This window comes from Carlito syrichta, unplaced genomic scaffold (assembly GCF_000164805.1).
Source record: "Carlito syrichta isolate Samal-C Ts95f unplaced genomic scaffold, Tarsius_syrichta-2.0.1 Scaffold313120, whole genome shotgun sequence".
NCBI classification, from domain to species: Eukaryota; Metazoa; Chordata; class Mammalia; order Primates; family Tarsiidae; genus Carlito; species Carlito syrichta.
Genome location: NW_007257216.1, coordinates 973,708 through 997,506, shown reverse-complemented (window position 1 = coordinate 997,506; position 23,799 = coordinate 973,708). Strand labels below are relative to the sequence as shown.

The 23,799-nt window shown below is 37.0% G+C and overlaps 1 protein-coding gene across 1 annotated transcript in view; it reads left to right on the top strand.

Annotated features, from left to right (window-relative positions):
* WDR70 (WD repeat domain 70) overlaps positions 1–23,799 on the top strand; it is a 71,401-nt gene that overhangs the window by 27,241 nt on the left and 20,361 nt on the right. The window contains exons 4-6 of the mRNA XM_008070146.2: positions 344–482; positions 20,136–20,236; positions 21,858–21,937. Of these exons, the coding sequence (XP_008068337.2) occupies positions 344–482; positions 20,136–20,236; positions 21,858–21,937 (320 nt within the window). The remainder of the gene's footprint in view (positions 1–343; positions 483–20,135; positions 20,237–21,857; positions 21,938–23,799) is intronic.

Sequence of the window (23,799 nt, the reverse complement as noted above, 5' to 3'; positions counted from 1 at the left end):
TGTCTATATTGAGCTTTTCCCATGCTCTCTTCACATTAAAAAATAGTATAATGTAATTAAAAATCACAGACTGCCTAAGTTGCAATCCTGGCTGCATCACTTACATGTGTTATCGTGGGCAAACACTTTGCTTCAATTTCCTTATCAGTAAAATGAGGATAATAATACCTACCTCATAGTCTTATTATGAAGGTTAGACAAATTAATATAAGTGCTTGATTAATAAATTCTATAGAAATTATCTCGTATTACTGTAATGTTTATGTTTTATTTAATTCACTCATTATTGCTGCACTACTTTGGAGATCCTAAGTTTATACTCATAAACTCTTTTTGTCTGTAGGACCGACTGCTGTTTCAGTCCAGATGATAAACTCATAGTCACTGGTACATCTGTTCAAAGGGGATGTGGCAGTGGCAAACTTGTTTTCTTTGAGCGGAGGACTTTCCAAAGGGTATATGAGATAGACATCACAGATGCGGTATGTATATTCTTTTCTCTACAGCCTTGAGAATAAAGTAAAGTTTGCATCTTACTCATCTTTTGTGTGGATTTTGTTTTTTAATAGAACATAGCCCTGGTCCTCACAGTACTATGGTAGCTGCTGCTTTCTCCAACACAGGAGTTCCCAGGACATTGTGGACTGGCTGATCTACCCTATCCCTTTCCCTGACCCAGTAGTTCCTGTGAGCCCACACTTAAGTCAGAATTTCAGCTAGGCCTGGGATGTTTCCTGCTTTTGACAACTATTTTGAGGAGGGAGGAAGTTTATTATCATGTTGGCTACAGACAGGAGGGTCCCACAATGTGCATGTTTGTGTGAGGATCCAGGGATTGTGGACTGGAATGAAAGTTTATGCCTTCAGAAAGGGATGTAATTATCATTGTTTTCTAAACCCTGAAAACTTGGACAGACAAGATTCTGCTCGTCAGAGTTGTAATCGTTAAGGTAAGGCTCAGCTTCCACTGAGCTTATTTTTGCTATTCACTTATTTGGAAGTTTAAAACATGTCAGATTTAACTTCTACCTCTTAAAAAAAAACTTAGTTTTCTTTGCAAGTTTATATGAACACTAAAACTCCAGCATTCACTCATTCATTCATTCATGTCCTGAGACTGGAGCCACATGTAATACAGTAATAGTAAGGATTCCCAGAGGAAAATTTGAATTCTTTTAAAGTATGTACTATTATTTAGGTGACAAGGTAAATTGTTGTAATTTTCTGAGTATGGAACAGGCCAATTAATGTCTGTGTAAATTTTCTTTGGCTCATTGTCAGATTTTTTAGCAATAGCCTATATCTTAAACAGTGCTCTTATATAGGTTTTTCCAGTTGTTTCAGCTCTTTGTAAACAGTTGAGATATATTATACACTTAAGTGACCTGGACAATTGAACAACTGTTTTTAAATCACCAGCAAAAAGCTCCTGTCTCTAATGTTCTGATATTACTATGAAGTCTTAATTTGTAGGCCCTAAATTTGAAACCATGGTATAAGTTAGACTATTATAAAGAAATGTGATAACAATGATACTAACTCTGGATGAGTACTTAGGTTTAATAGATTCTAATCTCATGACATAATTTGAAACGTACCAGCACTCATAATACTTATTTTGAGTGCATTCATGAGCCAATTAAAACACTAGAATCAAAGAAAAACAATCAACTCTATCAACTTTAATCTCAAAAAGTAAAATTATTATAATCGGTTATTCCAGAAGTAAGCTGTGTTCTGCTATATGTCTCAGCAACTGTACATTTCAATATCATTCTTGGTGTTGTATTTTTAAAGTGTAATTTAAATTGAAATGTAAATAAAGAAATATGGAATTATGACCCTACTTTTAAAGACATGCTGTGCTTCTGTAGTTTACGGGAAGAACATGCCGTTTGCTGGAAAAATCAGTGTTTGATAATGTGATGAATTTTTATTCTTTGAGTTACTTTTCTAGCTAGATCTTTTTCTTCATAGCACTTGTCACCATCTCATATATTGTATATTTGTTTGTTTTCATCTGTCTTCTTCCATTAGGAACTAAGTTGCACAAAGGCAGAAACTTTGTTTGTTCACTGTGATATCCTCAGTGCTTTGAACAATGCCTGGCATGTAGATAGCTCTTAATATTTATTGAATGAGTGAGTGGTATACTTGAGAAGTACAATTAATGCATACTGTAGATCATAGATGTATCTTTGGAGAGTGAGGCAGAAGAGAGTTATCTAGAGATAGAAAGGTAAACTAACCTTGTATATTATAAGAAGAAGTTGACTTTATCTTGTGTCTTTGAAAAAAAATTTAAAGCAGAGAAACGATACATTCAGATCTGAGTTTTGGAACAATTAATTGTTGTTGAAATGTAAAGATTAGATTTACAAGATTTGGTGAGCATTTGTAGATGAAGTCTGGGGTTTACAACTTGGGAGACTGAGTGAATGTTTACTGAGATAAAAAATATATTGAGAGAAAATAAGACAGATTTGTCGATAGGTTGAACTTGAAATACCTGTGAGACCTCAGTATGCAGATGGGTAAATAAGTTTGGTAATTAAGAGAAGGCACAGTTTTGGGGAAAGCATTTATAGTTCATCGTCTAAATGTTGGTGACTGAGAGTTTGATTAAGGAAAGGACATAAAGGATAGAAAAGATGAGTCCTGAGAAATATGAGCATTTAAGAGACAAGCAAGTGAAGACAGCCAATAAAGGAGAAGGTTCATTAAGTAAATAGAGTATATCATATTTTGAGTCATCTAAGAAATGTCAGAAAACAAATATTGGGATCAACTGTAATAGATGAATGAAGAGAAAACGTCAGATAGGAACCAAACCATACACCATAAAGCAGTCTTGTAAGTTGTTGATTTAGTGGGGGTGGAGAGCTATTTCTGCTAACACCAAACAGCATCATTTTTCTGTTTATATAGTAGAATGTTGTGTTTAAGGGGCTTTAAACTGTCTCTTTGACCTACTGTGTCTTGTTTTAAGTCTTCTTGGAACGTAAGAAAATAAACAAATACATTCCTTGAAAAGGATGCAGGGTAGATATTTTGCTAGAAGAGTCAAAAAAAACCACTTCTTTTATTTGATTGATTTTTGTCACTAAAAGCCAAAATTGTCATCATTCTTTGGAAATTCTACACTGTGCTTTAGTAAGGTACGTTCTGTATGGAGTTTTAATTTGTATAAAAAGTAGCATCTCGTATTCTTAATATCAGCAGTTGATAGTGTACTTGTTTGACTAAGGCACAGGCAGTGAAGGCATTATGTCTATTCCAGATGTATCCATTTACCTTAATAAATTATGATTAGGTACATTCTTCCCACACCCTCTTCTAAAACAGAATAAACCTCTAAATGTTATATTCTAGAACACCAGTTCTACATACATATGTGGAATCAAACATTGTTTTCAGATTGTATAGATGGTTAGCAACTTATATATAGATTGTTCAAAACTTAATTATGTTTAGACTACAGCTATACAATTAATTTCCTATTAATTAAAACCTAACCTATAATCTTCACAAAAAGTAACTCTTAAAAATAGTGCAACTCTGTGGAAAGCAGTGTGGCGATTCCTAAAAGCTCTAAATATCGACTTCCCATATGACCCCACAATCTCCCTACTGGGACTATACCCTGAAGAACTCAAATCACTCTATCAAAAAGATACCTGCACATGAATGTTTATCACAGGATTGTTCACAATAGCAAGAACCTGGAACCAGCCATGCTGTCCATTAAAAGAGGACTGGATTTAAAAAATGTAGTACATATACACAATGGAATACTTACTACGCAGCCATAAAAAAGAACAAAATCATGAATTTCGCAGCAACCTGGATGGAACTAGAATCTGTAATACTGAATGATCTTTCACAGCAACAAAGATCTGAGTATCGCATGTTCTCACTCATAAGTGGACCTTGAACATCTATTGTAATACTATAAGAAAAGGACTGACAGTGGTGGGAAACTATGGGGGGGATAGGAAGGGGAAGGGAGGTGGGACTAACGGTAGTCAATATCTGTCTGGGGACGGGAGGGGGACACCCCTTATCAACAAGGGTACCTGAACGATGCATATTTTTATACCTAACCCTTAACTGTACCCCACAACTTTAAAATAAAAAATATGTTTAATTAAAAAAAAGAAAAAATATAGCACATGCTTTTTTTCACAATTATTTTTGTAAGAAACTTAAAAAAAAAAATCCAAAACCTTATTTTAATTCTATTCTCATTGTCATAGTCCTTGAAAATTTTTCTTTCTCTATTCTGCGTAGAGAACTTCCACTTTCTTTACCAGGAAATGATAAATTTTTCTTTAGTATTTACTGTATTCACTGTATGATGTTTGTATACATTTTACAATTCTACTAAAGTTATTTTTAGATACTTCCCTTGTAGTCCAATTGGGTTTTCTCAAATTAAACACACATACACTCACACCTTCTCAGTCTTCATTATCTAATTCTTTGTGATATGAGTAGTGTGCTTGGCCTCTTTTCTAAGGTGAATCCCAGAACAAAACTTGAATCTTGAGTTTACAAACTCATTTTTGTTTTTGTGTAAGATAGCACCTTATGCTTTTTGTATATTGTGTAAAAGGCTTCCATTGCTCTATTTTATGCAATAAAAGCATAAGACAGAATGAATAAAATATAATTTGGAGATGACATCAATTTTTTAAAACAATTATATTTAGAAGAAATTATTTAGGGAAATTCTCTGAAATAACAAAATATTATTAGCTTAGTCTTTTTTAATCAAATTGTAATTTACTGTGAAATGACTAATAGAATTTTTTTTTTGACTAATCAAGGCAAACGATTTATGCAGTTGTACTGGCACATTACTTTTTTATACTTTTTAACTTAAGTATGGTTAATCAAGTTGTTTTGACCTGGTATCCTTTAATGGCCTCTGCATTTCATTTTCTTTTGTCAATAATTTGAAACATAGAAAGCATTCCCCTAGTTACAAAGAGAAAAAGTGGAAAGGAAAAAAGACAGAAGTGTCACACCTGAGCCTAACTTCTTCTCTAATTTGTTTGTTTACTTAGGCACGTAGGTGAAGGGCCTCTGTCCTTCTGTAAATTCTGGCTGGAGACCAGGCGTGGTGGCTCAGCCTGTAATCCCAGCGCTTTGGAAGGCTGAGGTGGATGGATTGCCTGAGCCCGCGGGTTCCAGACCCGCCTGGGCAACTTGGTGAGACCTCATCTCTACGATGTTTCAAAAATTAGCCAGGCATGGTAGTGCGCACCTGTAGTTCCAGCTACTTGGAAGGCTGAGGCAGAAGGATGGCCGGAGCCCAGCAGGTCAAGGCTGCGGTGGCCGGTGCGGCCACTGCACTCCAGACTGGGTGACAGAGTGAGACTCTAACTAAACAAACAAACAACAACAACAACAAAAAAAAAAAAAACTGGCCGAACAAAACGAGGATAGGAAAGTAGAAAACCTAAATTTTTATTGTTGAAAACACAACTCTAACATCTAGCACAACTGATCTAGCACACGACCTCTGAAGGGGAGGGGAAGGTAATTTGCTTTGATATTTTCTTTTTTTTTTTTTTTTTGAGTTAGAGTCTCACTCTGTCGCCCAGACTGGAGTTCAGTGGCCGCTCCCGGCCACCGCAGCCTCGACCTGCCTGGCTCCGGCGATCCTTCCGCCTCAGCCTTCCAAGTAGCTGGAACTACAGGCGCGCGCTACCACGCCTGGCTAATTTTTTGATTTACTGTGGAGATGAGGTCTCGCCAAGTTGCCCAGGCGGGTCTCGAACCCGCGGGCTCAGGCAATCCACTCACCTCAGCCTCCCAAAGGCATGGGATTACAGGCTGAGCCACCGAGCCCGGCTTGATATTTCAACTAGTCTGCCTTGGGCATTTCAAGGTTGATTGAAAATCTTAGTACTAACATAAGAAATATGATAGGAAAGGTCTTTTAAGGAGAAAGAAACTTCATTTTTTTATTTCTACAGGATATTTGGTTAGCTTTAGGAACATTTTAAAACTGCTGAATGGATAGTAAAGAACAAGGATTACCTTAGATTTTTGCTTCTTTCTATCACTACTTATCTTAATTATCCCCTTCCTGTGATAAATGAAATTTAGAATGTGCACAGCTCATTCATGTTCTTTTAAAAAGAAAACTCAGAATGTAAAGTATTAGGTGTCTTCTGTGACTTTGAAATCTTGTGACGGTTGTTTTCTTGAAATCTTGTGATGGTTGGTTGGAGCCAACTCTGGTTTGAGAAAGTGTCTAATTTGGACCTGCATTCCTAGAACTTTATTGTTTATTTTCATCTTCATCAAGTTGAGGAAAGCGAAATAAAATTATCAACTCTTCTATTTGTTATTAATATTAACTCTTGTCTTTTCCCAAAAGACAGGGAGAACTTGAAATTTTTCTATAGTGAAATTTGAGATTTATTTATTTACTCACTTACTACAAGCTTTATCCCTGTCTTTTATTTTCAGCCTTGAGTATTAGCTGAAGTACATATAGTTATTGTTAAAATTATGTTAACTTAAAGCTTGTATATTTACCAAAAGAAGGAGAAAAATTCTTATTTACGATGTACTTCTCTGATAATAAAGATAGCCTACTACATATACTGAGGAAAACGTGAGATCCATATTGTGTAAGAGAAAATTCTATTAAAAAACAAATTTTCCCATGAAGATAACAGCAATGTATTCTCTTCTTTATTTAATTATGTGAAATTCTGAAGAGAACTTGTGTTCACATTATTTTTTCTAACCTTATAAGATCTGATTCTTCAACATATATAGTTCAGTGAAATCTGTATCAGATTAACTTTTTGCATATTAATTAGATTTTTCTGATTTTAAATGCAGTACATATTGAATCTACAAAACTAACAAAGATAGAGATCGTGAAGAAAATATCTATCCTACCACCCATAGATTATTCCAGATATGACACTTAAATCAATAAATTTTGATGTTCAAGATTATTATATGTGTTAACATAAAAAAATGACATAATAAAATGAAAGTATTACACATAAACATATGTAACATATAATTACATATAACATATGCAATGAACATGTTAGCACTTTTCATTTCACAAAAAAAGTTTTTGTTTTTTTATTAGGAGAGAGAATATTGATATTTTACATCCAAAGAGATTGAGGAGGAAGAATAAATGGATATAAAAGGATCATGAAATAGCAAAACCTTCATGAAGGGTATTTGTCTTAATTTATAAGTATAGGGACATACTGACCATTTATTTTAATTTATAAGTGGAAGGACATACTGACCATTCAGACTAGTCGACCTCCATTATTTGTACTTATGGAGGGGAGCAGAAAGATAATTCAAATTAATGGATATTCCAGAAACCTTCAGAATTGGCTTTGGAATGTATCTTTGTTCTTTCATTTGAATGTAGATATATCTGATCTGGGAATTCACTTCAAACAAATTAATGATGCTATACCTGTGAGAGCCTGACTCTGAAGGAGTTGAGGAACTCTTTGTTCTTTCATTTTCGACTGGGAATAGACTAATCATCTGTCTTACTGATATAAAGTCCCAGCTCAGGCAAAATTGCACCTCCTTAAAGGTTTTCTAGAAATAAAGGAGTCAAACAGTGTCTCTGCTCAGTCAGGGTCATACAAGGAATAGTACCCATAGAGAACTTGAGCTATCAAGCAGTGCAAATACCAACTGAAAATAAACTTGAAAGATTATATTTGGCATTTATTTGCTTTCTAAAATATAGTGAAACCTTCTTAATGTGAAACACAAGGAGATGGAAAAATGGGCTTTGAATAACTAGCTTTACATTATCTGATTTTTATTATAGAGCAATCAGGCAGCTGGTCGACTAGGGAATAGCAGTTGCTTTGAATTATGTATTATTTTGAATAAAATGAATCAGCTTAATGAAATTTTGCTGTAATTCACTTTCTTGGGAGGATTAAACAATGCAGTTCCTAGAGGGAGCCTAATTAAAATATTTGTATTTAATAAAATATTTACATTTGCCGACAACCAAGTGATAGAATGGTATACCTAACATAGGTGTATGGAGCACTTGCTCATTGATAACAGAAAGGCAAGGTATGAGAACACTGGTGGTTGCCTGGTCTTCCAAAATGTATGAATATTTGGTAGGGAACCTAGGAGTAAGTAGAAAATGATGGAGTTTTTGTTTAATTCTGCCAATGCAGCAGTTACATGTTTCTCTAGCACTATCTTTGAGGGTCAGGAGCTAACTTCCAACATGGCTGTGAGGACAAAGAAGCACAATAGTCACTCAGTGCTACTTTCTCTAGAAGTATTTTCTTTAATCACTGAAGAAAAGAGATGCCAGTAGGATATGGTGAAAATCAGCATTGCATGTTTGGATTACAAGCCCACCATAAAGACATTAAACCCTTTCTTGAAATTTCCTGAAGCAAGCAGCATACACATGTAATTTAAACAGTAACTGGAACTGAGCTGAAGGCACCTCCCAAGTTAACTTCACAGTTTCCTGGGCGGGGAAAGTAAGGGAGCAAGACTTGATGTAAGACTTGGTTGAATTACTTATTGGTTCTCACCTAAAAGTATCATATTATGGATGTTTCAGAGCAGTAGTTCTCAGGATTTGAAAAATACAGTTGTCCGTTCATAGGCACAAGAGAGCAAAGGAAAAAGAAACCACAGATTCCATGGCGTTTAAACTGTTAGTATTTACCTTATCAAGTCCTAAGATGTTTTCGGTAGGGAAAATGACAAGAACTAATTTAGTGATGAATTTTAAATTATTTTTTAAAATTATGATACAGCAAAATTGACTTTTTTAAAAGGGTGCAATTCAGCCGGGCTTGGTGGCTCAGCCTGTAATCCCGCGCTTTGGGAGGCTGAGGTGAGTGGATTGCCTGAGCCCACGGGTTCAAGACCCGCCTGGCTAACTTGGCGAGACTTCATCTCTACAATAAATTAAAAAATCAACCCGGCGTGGTAGCGCACGCCTGTAATTCCGGCTACTCAGAAGGCTGAGGCGGAAGGATCGCCGGAGCCCAGCAGGTCGAGGCTGCGGTGGCTGGGAGCGGCCTCTGCACTCCAGTCTGGGCGACAGAGTGAGACTCCAACTCAAAAAATAAATAAATAAATAAAATAAATAAAAGGGTACAATTCTGTGATTTTTAACATGTGTTGATTCATGTAATCACCATGAACACAATCAAGATACAGAGGTGTTCCATCATCCCCCAAAACTCCTTTTTGCTATGCCTCTGTAGGCATCTACTTACTCCCTCTTCTATCTCCCACTCCTAACCTGTGGCATTCACTAATCTGTTCTCTATAACTATTGTGTTGTTTTTCAAGAATGTCCTATAAATGGACTTATATAGTATGTAACCTTTTGAGACTGTTTTCTTTTAGTGAGACTATTTTCTTTTAGCAGAATGCCTTTGAGATTAATCCAGGTCATTATATATATCAGTAGTTTGTTACATTTTATTGCTGAGTAGTATTTCACTGTACTCATGGACCAGAGTTTGCTAATCCATTAAAGGATATTTGAATGTTTCCAGTTTTTGGAGATAATGAGTAGAAAGCTTCTATAAGCATTCATATATAGGTTTTTGTATGTATATAAGATTTCATTTCTCTAGGGTAAATACCTAAGAATAGGATTACTGAATTACATGGTAAGTGTGTATAAGAAATTGCCAAAGCAATTTTTGGAGTAACCATATATATCATTTTGCATTCCCACCAACAGAGTATGTGTTTCCAGTTGTTCTACATCCTTACTAACACTTTGTGTTGTCAGTACTTTATCTTATCTATTCTAATAGTTGTGGAGTAGTAGCTCATGGTGGTTATAATTCTGTGCAATTTCTTAGCAGCTAGATGTTAAATATCTTCATGTACTCATTTTCCATCCCTGTATCCTTTTGGGAAAGTAACTGTTCAAGCCTTTTTTGAGAAAGTTTTGAGAAATTTTTATATAGTCTAAATATCAAGTTATTTGTTAGGTATGTGATCTGTAAATATTTTCTCACAGTCTGTTGTTTTTATTTCCTTAAGAATGTGTTTTACAAAGCAAAAACTTTTAATTTTGATGAAATCAAATATATCAATTTTTTCTTTCATAGACTGTACTTTGGTGTCGCATCTAAGAGTTAATAACTAATCCTAGGTCACACAGATTTTTTCCTATGTTTTCTTGTAAAAGTTTTATAGTTTTCTGTTTTACATTTAAAATCTATGACCTATTTTAAACCAATTTTTATTTAATAGGGTAAGTTGTAAGTTGAGGCAAGGCCAAGATTAGTGTATCATTTGCCTCAAGCACAAAATTTAAGGGAGTGCCAAAAAACTCAGACATCAAGATAAATAATATTTTAATGCAGAATTATAAAAAATAAAAATTAATGCAAAAACCATTATAGATAACATGCCAATATTTTAAATAAAAATGGAATCAGTGCTGTGACTAGCTGTATTGGAGCCAGAGGCAAAAAAAAAAAAAAACCTCTGGTGGACTAATCTTGTCATTATTTAAAATTTTGTTCATCAATAAATTTTTTGTTTGTTTGGTAGAAAACTGGAGTGGGGAAAATGGTTGCTCACTTCTGCTTTAGCAATACTTTGAATTTTGGATTTCTATTCAGATTAACCTACTACTGTATGTCTTTCAGAGTCCTCAGACAGGTACCCTATGCCTTCTGTTCAGATTTTTTAACTGCATTCAGAGCGAGAGACTGAATAGAGTCAGTAAGATGTTTCCATTGTTTTACCCAGAACCAGAAGTTTTTTTTTAATTAAAAAAATTACAGTGGTGATAGAAAACACAAAATGAAACAGTACAAATTATAGCAGATGTGCCCAGAAGGAAAATTCTAAGTTAGCAGCACATTTGGAAGAACATTCATGTGACAGGAAATAAATAATGTCATTGATTCTCCTGTGAGTCACCTCTGTTACTCCAGTGGTATGTCTCATTGGCATAACTATGCCACAAAGCAGAGCTACTGACTTTTGCTTAATTAGCTGCCACTGGTATCAAACATACTTTGCTCAGTTTCTTAATATTGTTTTCCATAGTCCATCTTCTTGCCTATCTGTGAGCTATGACTTAACTCTCCTATATAAAAATTAGACTTAGCAGATTTTACAACCTCCCTAAAGAGTTCATTTCTGTATTTGAAATCCCTTACTATCAGATCACTTTTTTCTTTACCTTTAGCTTCACATTCTCGTGTTTAGAGCCTATATCCTTTACTTTGGTCCTTATGGAGTTGGAGAACAGCTGGTCAATATCCTCTGTTTCCTTGGAAGATTATAAAGTTACTGTTCAGTCTTGTCTGAGAGAACCAAACTTAGTCTTTTGTTCTTTTGGGGGGTAGTATTTCCTTGTGTATCATCATTTCTCAACCCTCCTATTATCTTTGATATTCTCTTCTCAGCCTTTTCTAAATTTTTCAATGACCAGATTGGAGTACGGGTCTTCTTCTCAGGGCTGAAGGTGCCATGTGAGTGGTAATGGCAACAGCATATTCCTAATGCCTATTAGCACAATACATGCCACATAGTAGATTTTTGGTGAGACTGTATTTGTCAATTTTGCTTTACCTTTGATTACATCTTATTCTTGTGTATTCTTATTGAGACTAACTGTAATGGCCTATTCCTTACAACGGTCTCTTATTTTTGTTTTCTTTGTTAATCGTTTTTTAAAATTAATTTGGAATTTCAAAGCATAAATATGTTTTCTGTTAGGTTTGATGAAATAAGTACACATTTTATTGTAATTGTCTCTTGAAAATTTGAGATAGATGATCCTTTTTCAGACTTACTAAAAATAGCTGTTTTGAGTTCATTGTAGGAAACACAAATTTACTGTTGAGGCTTAAAATACTGGGAATCTAAGCTCTAATTAATATAATTTGTTTTGATTAATATACTATTAATATGATCTGTTCCCTGGATCTATTTGCAAAATATACTCTGTGCTTTGAAATAAAAATTATTTCTTGGAATTTGACACTATTTTATCAAAAGTCTAATCATGATTCTTCCTTAGAATAGGAGACAAACACTTCATTTCTCTTATCTCCAGTCTGTCTTAAGAGAATAACTATAAATTTTTTAACCAGTAGATTCTTAATTTAGGTGCAGTTATTTAGATTCTCTGTTCAACATTCTTTTCTTGGAAATAATGTTTACTAGGAATCCAGATTCAAACCCTAAAGTAAGGTGTTTTTTTCTATGATCATCTATTTGACAGTGATCTCATTTAGGGAATTACAAGATCAGATAAAGTGCCAATCACATGCTGCCTCAGACTTCATGAACAAAAGAATGAGGACCAGAAGGAGAGCTTATCTAACTTAATAATTTACCCATTTCCCAGTGTCATTACACACTATAACAAGCTATATTAAAAGACATCCACTACGTACTGGTGTCAGCACTTGCAAATGAAGGTTTTTTGCTTCTATTTCTAGTCTTATGAAACAATAGAAATAGTGTTTTTCTTTTGATAGAAACTTTTTTTCCCTTCTCTGATGTTTTGTTTAATAGACATTTAAACGTATCTGTGTTACCTTCAGTGGACATGATTGCCATGAATAGCAAAGCTGAATAAGGAATAGGCCACTAGATAATATAACCCAAAGAGAAACATATTTAACTCTTCTATAAGATAAGAAAACCAGAGCAATAACCTGATTTTGGAGGTGTTTAAAAATATTCAGAATGACACATTATTCTTTACATAATGTGTATATAATACAGTAATGACTTGTGCTCTGTTGTCTAACCCCAGCACCACATTGTGTCCTACTGATGTGCCAAGTGAAGGACTTTATGTCTTATAGGATTTTCTGGCAGGTTTTCTCTCCCAACCTGAATCTGATGAGTGATCTTTGGTAACAAGTTTTCCAGCTGTTCTATCAGAACTCTGGCCAAACTTTCACAATTATATATAGTGTGGGGAAGAAAGAGGTCTATAATTATCATGTATCCCAAGATAGTGTTTTTCCTTTTTTAAAATGATAGATAATAGTCTTGTAGGAAGAGGGATTGTGATACCCCCAAAGAGCTAAATAAAAGAGTATGACATATAAAACATCTTTACCTGTACTATAGTATGATAGATAATATTGTTAATATCCTGTATAGTTCATCTGTACAGGAAGATTCGGCTTTTTCTGTATTTTCTCAGTTTTACATACTAGGTGATTTCCAAGATCTGATCACATACATTTCTTATGTATCTGTTAGGGATTTAATAAGTTTCATACATTTGTGTTTTGTTCATATAAACACAGGAATGGTGGAATTTTTTCCTCCCCATTTCTGACTGTTGATAGTAAGAAGGGTAAAGGGGCCTGGGTCTGTATAGATTAAATTGAAAGACATGACCATAGGAAGTGTTTTCCTAGCCTTTACAAAATGTGATTCCCATAATAAATGATAGTGTGTGATATAAGCAGATGAGGCTACCCTTTGCTAGAAATAACCTGTGGCTTCAGAGCCCCGGGGACCCTTTCAGGCATGAGAGGCTCCATATCTTGGCACACCCATAACCCATTCTGTGCCCACCAGCGAGAAGCTCTGCTGCTTCCAAGCAGATCTCCTGGTATGGGGCTTTTGGGGTGTTTGCCTTGTAGGAGACCACCCACCTGTGTCACTCACCCTGTGGACTCTAGCTTCCAGCCTCCTGTTTGTTTACTGCTCCCAGACTACCATTAATAAAAATAATTACTAGACTTTCTTCAATTATTACATGTGCTTTTTTTGCCTTTGTAAACTCTTCTCAAGTAACAGGGTTGGGGCAAACTAATATTTAGTGTTTTGAGTTAGATGAAGAAAATTGTATTTAATTTTCTTACTCAAGAGACCATCCATTTTCTCTGAGAACTTTTTCTCGTGATGAAATTCTTTAGGCAGGCTTATTATCAGATACAGATGTGATTCATTTAGTGCCAAGGGCAACTACCAGGTTCCAGATTTTTACTACTTTAGTGCTTACCTTAATTTTAGAGCACAGACTACAAATGAATTGATTTTAATACAAACATTTGCCATGGGTTTGATGGGAATTAATTTGAAATTAGATGCCAATTGTTTTTTTTAAAGTGTATCCTGTACATCTGTGACAAATATTTATGGCAGGTGCAAAGCAATAGTTTTCCTCACCTAGTGTTCTTGCAGCAAGCCTATACTTATGAAAGTGGTATGGCATTTTTTTTTTTTCACCATTAGGCTTCTATCTGGTTTATCAGAGACAGGATTTTTTGGGACAGAGAAGGGAGAAGATTTGGATGATTTCTGGCAAAAAAAAAAAAAAAGGCAACTGCAGCATAACAAATGCTACATGGTAGAACTTCCTTGGAGTTGGAGAAGTGTGTAGGAGGTAAAAAGGATAGGCATGTGCTCATTGAGCTCACTTAGAAAGTGTAGAGAGAATGTCTGCCTTTAACCTTTTCCATTCAGAGAATATCTCCACGGAGATCAGGTAGTGTTGAGGAGTCTCATTTATTGGAGATTGAGGCTTACTCACCAGGTTTGCTTCCTGATCTTTAGAGGGATAAGCCACACCTCGTGGCCCATGCTTGCTATAAAGCCATCTCAAGTTTGGGACAGGCAAGATTTTGGGAAACAGTGAAGGGAGCAAGGACAGAACAGATAGTCTAGAAATGTTGAAACAATTCCCATCTACTCTTCTACATCCCTGGCTCAATGTAGAAAACATTTTTTTTTTCTCTGCGAAGTAAATCTTATGGAACTCTAGAGAAAGTTCTTTCTTCAGTATTTTTCTGTTTTTGTCTGTCTTCTTTTTATTTGTTTTGGATTCACATCTTGGTCTGTGTTCTTAGGCTTGGGTATTGGGGCACACACAACCATCAAAATGTATTGGATAGTTCTGAGGATGTTTGTGACTAAGGCTGCAAAGTTGTGTAATAGTCTCTTCTGCGCACAGGTGTCAGACTCTCCATTAGAAAATTCTGAAAAATGTTTGTTCTCCCAAGGAAGCACTGAGTTCACTTGTCCATTCTTGTACTATATGACAAAAACCAAATGTTTAAAAACCAGATGGAGTTTGGTTTACAGCGTGGGTCAGCAGCTGGGGAGGATCAGGAAATGGTGTTTCTACATAATCATGTTTAAGGTATAAAATTATGAGGACTGTTGGGCTTCTTAAAGCATGTAAAATAGAATAAGGATGGTGTTTAGATATGTGCATTACAGACACCTAAGATGTTATACAGGCATTGATTTCTTTTATAGTAACATTTGTGAACTGGGAACTAGTGAGCTTTTTATTTTATGATTTTAGTAATACCATCTGCTCTTTAATATAAACTTGCAAAGATTTCTGTTTCTTAATTAGGTGGGTTTGGAAATGATTAAAAATCTCCTACCTCCCTTCCTCCTCATCTTTCAAAATAGGGCTTTGCATGGTTAAGTAGAATGAACAGTGGAGTTGGCCAAACCTACCTTCAGTTCCAGCTCCTCTGTGTATAAGTTATGTGACCTTGGGAAAGTTATCCTTCCTCTGTAGCCTCAGTTTCTTCATTTGTGAGATGGGATGAAATTGCTAATTCTGTAGTATTGTTAAGAGTACTCAATTACATTAAACAGTGTAAAGTTCCATATACCTAGTAGTTCCCTTCCCACTATGTTCCAAAATGTAACTCTTTTCTCCCTTTTGTTTGCCTCTTCCTTTCCCCTTATTTGCTTTCATGATTTCACTTAAACCAAAAAAAAAAAACCACAGGAATAAAATACTTGTAATTTTTTTTATGGCCTTTTCACATTTGCTAAGGGATAATTCCAAAATTCCTGTTTTGGAATCTTAATACTACTAACTTACACAGTGCTCTTTTTTACCCAGCTCCCCCCTCCATTTTTTCTTTGGCTCTGCAGGGAAGACAGGTCTCTATGTTGAACACATGAGGTTCTTGTAACTCTTTCTAGTCAACATGCTTAAGATCTCCTATCCTGGTTATTATTTCCTAGTGGCTGCTAATAGAACAAAGTACTTTTTGTGAAGTGTGGTTACTCTGCTCTGCCAAATTATAAGGCTAAAATGAAAATGGTCTTTGGTTTAAAAGAATAAACCAGATTTTGTGCTGAAATGAAGTTTAGCCTCAGCAGCTCAGGGAGGCGGTTAGCAGATCCACATTTTTGGTAAGATTAAATAAATTGGTGTAAGAATAAAACACTTAATAAATTTAAATAAATCAGCATTTAGAATATGCTGCCAAATTCAGAATCTAGTTCTTTGCCCTGCAGTGGCCCTCTGCCATTTGATTCTCATGACAGAATGTGAGGGCTTTCCCTTTGATTCTTACAGATCTCTTATCTTGATGTTTTTCTCAGGTCCTTTGATTCAGACGTACTCCCTATGCTTCATTTACTGCATTTCTCAGTAAATCTCTGGTGTCCCAAGCCAAAAAAGCACCCCTTTCGAAGAGCATGAACCAAGTTTGGGGTGGTTGGTTGATTGAGTGATAGTACTCTTTCTAAGTATTTGTAACTCATCTGTCTTCTGAGGGTTTCTTATGCTTCTAGCAGGCACGTGTCCCATTGTTGTTAAGCAAAGCCCAGAATGTATGTTTGACAAGTTAGCAGCGTGGCGGCTCAGCTTGCTCCCCAACCCTGCTGCAGTCTCAGGGATTGTTTGGTTTGGCAGGAGGCCAGCTCTCTGCTATAAGATGCATTTCCTTGACAGGATAAAGTGTGGAGCCGCATTAGCTGCAAAGTTTACAAAGGTTAACTAAACACACACAATAAATATTAATAAACAAAAAAGGCCCACCCACTTTTGACTTTGAATTCTGTTTCTTCAGTCTGTGTTTTGGAATCCCTGTAGTATTTGATTAATAACCAGTCTTAGAGTAATTGAGCCTTAAGTATCCTTTGCCTAAGTCAGATTGCTCATAGGCCCCTCATTGGCTGCTTTGGTGACTCATGGCCACAGTGGACGGAGCTGTGGAAGGACTGTTTAGTTCAAGGAGTCTTATTTGTCACTCCCTGCCTTGCTATGAAAGGAGGATAAATGTGCTTCTCCGCAGGCACTATACTGACCAGCCTTGTGTGCCTAAGAGATCTGGAGGGTAAAGGATGTCAACAGGAATAGAGATGCAGTGCCCATGGGCTCCCTGGAAAGCGATCGGACTTCTGTTTGTTGGTCTGGGCAGTTGCCTCTCTCTAACATTTACACCCTCTGCGTAGAGGGAGAGAGTAACAGTAACCTGCTGCCCCTGAAAACTGCCTATTTGGCTGGGTGTCTTGGAATTCATCAGGCCTACATGTGAATCTTTTCCAATTCTGCACCCTGCTCACTTGAAAGCATATTTGAGAACCAGTAATCTTAGACTGCTTAGCCAGACTTCTAGAGAACCAAGAAAGAGAACTAACTCTACTACTATACCCTTAAGACTGTTCTAGAGTCATTTGTGAGTGGCTGAGACTTCTAGAAGCCCGCGAAGCCCCTCTCATTGTCTTCTCTTGTCCTCTGGTTCATGCACATTCTCTTTCTAGGACTACATTGGAAGGGTACTAACCCTGCTGCATCTGTAGGATACATGAGTGTAATCATGATATGGAGAAACCAAATTATTCCTCAGGGAGAGTAGTGATTTTAACTTGAAAATTGCCTCCAGCTCTCTGCCTAGGAAAGCAATCTATTTAGGCATGGGTGAACTGTAGCTTTTAATTCATTCCTTTAGCAAGCATTTGTTGAGCAGCAGACACTAATCTAGACACTTGGGATACATTCAAAACAAAACTGACCAAGATGTCTGCCCATGGAACTTATGTTCTAATGGGGGAGGCAGACAGTAAGCATAATTAATAAACAAATTGTATATTGGGTTAAAAGCTGATATATTCTATGAAAAGAGAAAATGAAAAGCAGAGTTAGGGGAGTTCTGGGGCATAATTTTCAGTTGGGTGGTCTGAGTAGCAATGACACTTATGCAAAAACTTAAAGAGATGAGTCTTGGCTCGGATGAACTTATTCTAGATAGGGTTACATAAGCATGACTTTATGAAGTCATGTTTGTGACTCTCCTCATGTTTCCATATACCTGGCTGTGACCATCTGGGAATTTCCAGTGGTCTAGGCATGGTTCTCAAATTAGTCTCAGTGGTGAGCAGAGCACCTGGAAGTCAGGCTGCACTTTGCAGACCATGAACTATTGAGATACCTAATTCCATTTTACCATCAGGAGCAGTTTTATTCGAAGAAAAATGTGATTTTTATACCCATGCTTTATAAAATAGGTTCACAAGTATATATACAAAGCAAAAGCAACAACAAAACACTGTCAGATTAAATATAGTTTACTTTCTTCAAGATTTTCTGTTAATATTTACTCATTATTATGTATGTTTTACCGTCTTTTAGCACTTGCCAATAGACACTGGTAAGCAGGCACTGTAGATTCAAGGAAAATTCTGCAAAGAATACATAAAATTGTGAAAACCTGCCGTTTTAACTTAGTTTTCTCTGCTACTGATGGAGAAAACACAGCCCCTCTGATTTTATTTCCTCTGTAGAACATCTCAATCCTCTTCAGCAGTGTATAGCTTAAGAACCACTCTTCTGGAGTATTGTCACATATGGATTAGGAGTCTTGTGGACTTTTTTCAGCTTTTTCCTTAGTTCCTCTAGAATCTCAGAGAAGGATTTGTAGTCATTTACCTATTTATTGCAATTTTTTTGCCAGTCAGATGGGAGTCAGAATTTCTATCAAAAGGGATCTCAGAGATTCCCAGATATTCTGTCTTTTTTTTTTTTTTTGAGTTGTAGTCTCACTCTGTTGCCCAAACTGGAGTGCAGTGGCCACTCCCGGCCACCGCAGCCTCGACCTGCTGGGCTCCGGCGATCCTTCCACCTCAGCCTTCTGAGTAGCCAGAATTACAGGCACGCGCTACCATGCCCGGCTGATTTTTTGATTTATTGTAGAGATGAGGCCTCACCAAGTTGCCCAGGCAGGTCTCGATCCCGCGGGCTCAGGCAATCCACTCACCTCAGCCTCCCAAAGGCGCAGGATTACAGGCTGAGCCACCGAGCCCGGCTCCAGATATTCTGTCTTAACAAAAGAGTAGGGTGATTAGAGACAAGGAACCAAAGAAATTCAGTCCAAGGTATTTAGGAGACAGAAGTGTCATGATTTTCATTTTTCCATTAGAACTGTAAATTGCTAATATCTAATTGTACTCTTTTTTCTTAGTCCCTGTGCACAGCTTTGCCAAGTGATAGGTTATTAATAAATGTTGAATTAATGCTTCCACTTATTTCTTGCTCTGCAAAACCTAGTACATGATGTTTCTGCTTACCAATGTTAGCTTCATCTTTTTTTCCCTTTAATTCTTCCCATGCTGTCCCTCCCACCTCTGCCCTCTTACCACAGACAAAAATTAAAAACAGGTTGTAGTTCTCACTGAGAACTCATGCTTATTTTTGACTTCAGAGCACCACTTATTTTCCTCACCAATAATGAATTCAGAGGTTCATAACTTCCAGTGAACCTTTTCTTAAACAGCTTTTCACTCAGGTTAATGTCAAATCTTTGTATTATATATCTATGTTTTACTTCTGCTATTGTCCTGCTGTTTTATCTCATGGGTAGGGAGAGATTATCAAAAGCCTACAAATGTGTGTTGTTTCTGAAAAAGCTTTATGTGATTTGGATCTTTGTGAACTAAAAACAGTAACCACCTGGCCTCAATCTGCTGTCCAGAGGGACATAACTGTGTGTGTGTGTAAAAACATGAAACACTGAGATCTAAATCTTCTTCGGTGGTAAGTGTAACAGAGTTATGTGGATTCAGCGTTCCGTGATGCCAGCCTCACGTGGTAATGGATCTGGGAAGCCTAACTTTGTAGTTTCAAGGCTGTCAGGAAAGGGGGGTAATGTCAGAAAGGATACATCTTTTTTATTTTTAGAGTATCACACAGATAGTAAGTGATAGAATGGAACTTAATCTTAGGAACACAACTTTATGGTTTAGAAGAAAATGTCCTAAAAGTTAGAGGTAACCATCAGGATCACATCTGGTTAAGTGAAGCAGCCATCAAAGTACCAGCAGGATTTTTTTCCATTTATTTAGTCAGCCACTATGTCTTTCCTTTTCAGAGTGTTGTCCGTTGCCTGTGGCATCCAAAGCTGAACCAGATCATGGTTGGAACTGGAAATGGATTGGCTAAAGTCTATTATGACCCCAACAAGAGTCAGAGGTATTTCATAAAGATTGCTGTTTTAGATGGATGACAGCAACTGGGGGGAGGGCTTTTTTCACCCCGCTTTTATTTATTTTCCTCTTTGATGGGGATCCTCCCTTTTAGAATCTGCAGCTGGCACAGAGTAAAGCCTTAAACTGCCAGTATTGTGTTTTAAAGAGGATTTGGATATCACCCTTGATCCATACTGAATTCAAAGTGAAAGTTTCCCGGGGATTTGCAGTTCTTTAGCTGAAATGTTGAGTGCAAGGGGTAAAAAAGTTCTGCCCACTTTGCATACCACCCTGGACAGTGGAATTAACAGTGATGCATGTAAGGGATTAACAAAGCAGGGAACCAACCACTTACAGGAAATGGAAGTGGATTCTCCATTTTGTTCCCTTTCTTTTTTGGCTTTTAGCAACTACTGATTTGGTTGTTTGGCAAGATTATTCTATTCCAGCAGAAAGAGACAGCACAAATACTTTCCTCCTCAGCTCCCATGCCCACCCCACATGTCAAACTTAAGCATACCAATATATTTCAAAGTTCTGAAAACTTAACTGGAGGCTTAATCAGTTTCTCAGTTATTTCCATTTTCCTTGGGCACAAAGGTAGGTATGTGTAACCACCCCAAAAAGGGTGGTTTTGTTTATTTCTCATAAAGTACGGTAACTGATTAGCTCTTTCTTTAAAGTAAGCCTTGGTTAGTTAGTATTAAAATTTACATGCAAAATTCACTAGGATTCCCTGTAAACCTGTTTTGAGGTCCCACATCTTTTGAGGAAAGGAAAGACATTCTGTATGAATGGATATTCACGGACAATAATGTTGCTCTGAATAGAAGCAGACAGCCTTGTCTTCCTTCAGAGCTTCCTAGACTAGGGTTGGAACCCTTGCCTTATAAAATAAAATATATGTTATGGTATGTAAGAACAAATAGGATTTTATTTATTTTTTATATAAAGAAAGTTAAAATGCTAATGCAATTAGAATGGGAGGTAGTCTGTTTCACTTGAGAAAATGATGAGTCTCATTTGATAGCACCCATTTAGAAGGCACTCTTTGTGGAATCCTGACTTTAAGAAATTTGCATGTTTGTATTTGCTTCTCTTGCAAAGGATAGCTCAGTATTGCTAAGAAATACAATGTTCTAAGCACATTTAGGTTAATCCCACACATTCTTGTGCTGTAGCCCCTTGGCAATACTGGTAAACCGACTCAGTTCCAGACACTTGTACTCTTATATTTGAGATGTGGAATAGACCACCCAGGCTGCTTTCATCTGGGATATAAATTAAAATTTGACCCCTTGGGCCTTTGTGGTAAAAATGTTGGTTAATTTTATCATTTATCTAAAATCTTAACATTTTAAGTTATTTCTTTAGTTTTTAACTTATGTCTTATTGTCCTGTTACCTCTCCAACCCTTTCACTTGGTAGTAACCCCTGACTGACAGACTTGCTTTTCCCTAAGTTCAATTCCTCAAGACCCCATCTGTTGCCATCCCCAGAAAGTCAAGTCATACTTGACTAGGCAGAGTATGTGCACTGAGTATGTTCCTGAAAGTATCTAGTGCTTTCAGCAGAGACTTTCTGTTTCTAAAACCAATATGATAATTTGCTTTTACCCCCTTCAGGGGAGCAAAATTGTGTGTGGTTAAAACGCAGCGGAAGGCAAAACAAGCTGAGACTCTAACCCAGGACTACATCATCACCCGTAAGTCCTTAGCATGCCTCTCAGTCATGCATCTCTCTTCTGCTTTCATGTGGTATGGATTGCATAGTTTTAGAGACAGGAAAAGCTTTCAGAGTTCAGGCATATATTACAGCATCTCCCATTCATGTGGACAGGACTACAAGTCATGTAACAGCTAACCCCTTTAGATTCTGTGACTCATCACAGGGACAGGGTTATTTCATGTAACTTTCAGCCCAAAAGGGAAAAGCCTGTTTGAGCCTCATGTGTTACTCTATAGCAGCCATTTAAAGAGTAACAGTCTGTTCTAAGAATAAAGAAGAAAGAGTTCTGGTTTGAAATCAGGAGGCCTGGGTTTGTCCAGTTCCACTGCTGACTGGCCACGTGGTGTTGAGCCACTGAACTTCATCAGGAGAGTGAGGAGACTAGAAGAAGAAATTCTGAGCATGTGCTAGATTGATCCAGAAGAATGTGGATATAAAATCAGCTTTCTAGAGTATAGCAGAAAGCGTACTAGGGTAAAGTGTCTTCTCTCCAGTTTGCCACACAGCTTCATTAATCTGGCAGATCTGTGTTCTCAGAGCCGCGGTCTCAAACCTGAAACAGACAGCTAGGAAAGAAATCTCAGATGCCACAGCAGTTGTCATTAGCGGGTGGCCCTGTGGACTTTATCAGTCTAGAGCCCAGGGGGCGCTGTACTGCTGAGTTTTCACCCCAGTTGTAGGTCTCATGTAAGACCAAGTCCCGTGGAGCTTATGATCAGTAAAGAGATACCATGACACTTTTTGCAAGAGAAGAAGTGTTAAAGACGGTGTCATAACCAGTCTCGCTCATGTAATTACACGCTGCCTACTTAAATTCCCCCAGCCGTTTGAAGTGAAAAGCTATTTTTCCCCCTCCTAAAAATACTGTTGTGTTGTGCTGCCCGCCAGAAGGACGGGTGGCTATGTTTCTCATCTTCTTTGACTCAAGGCAGGCATGTTTTACTGGTGAGTGATATGGTCTGGCCCCAGTTGGCATTAGGGATAGAGGGTAGGAGGGTATACTGGAAGAGTTTTAGGATGTTATAGACATTTCATTTGTCTTATAATTCCTTTTAAAATTTCTTTCCCTGGTCCCCAGGGAGCAAATTCTCTCTTAAAAGAAGTTTTAATCTGTATGTAATATAAGAGTGTAAAGAAATTATGTTGGTGCTTTTGGGGGGCAAGAACAGGATAGTTATTTAATACTTCCCCAATAGCCCTTTCCCTCTCCCCCAGAATTTTGTACTGTTTCCCTTTTAAATTCTTATACTCTTTTATACTCTGAAATTTAATTTTGACATTGAGTAAACAACATCAGCAACTGAACAAATATTACTCTGGTTTTTATTCTCTTGTTTTATCTACCATATAGAAGGAGGGATAATGCTCCATCAAGTCCCCATGCCAGGATAGTTAAGCACCCCTTGCACTCAAGGCAACCTTTATCCTAGTTTCAGTAGGATAAGTGCTCCTCCCTTCCGGTTACTCAGTGTTGTCAACTTCTCCTGAGAGGTGGTCACATTTCAGAAACGTGTGAAGTGATTCCAGTGTTTATGAGGCATCTGAGGAAACTTCAGGACTGACAGCAAGCTGTTGGCATTATTCACATTTGGTCCTGTAAGAAAAAATAAGAGGCAGTCCCAATACTTGTTTCTTTCTAAAACCACAGAAATTAAATTTTAACTGCTACCCATAGCTTGGGAGATGGGGAGCCTCACCAATGTTTTTGTGACAGTATTTTCTGAGCTCCATTAGCTGCCAGTAGAGGTGAACAATGAGTCTGGTCTCAAACAAAATTGGTTAATTGGTTACAGTAAGACTGTCTTTTATTATTAGATGAAGGCTGTCATTATGATTTCC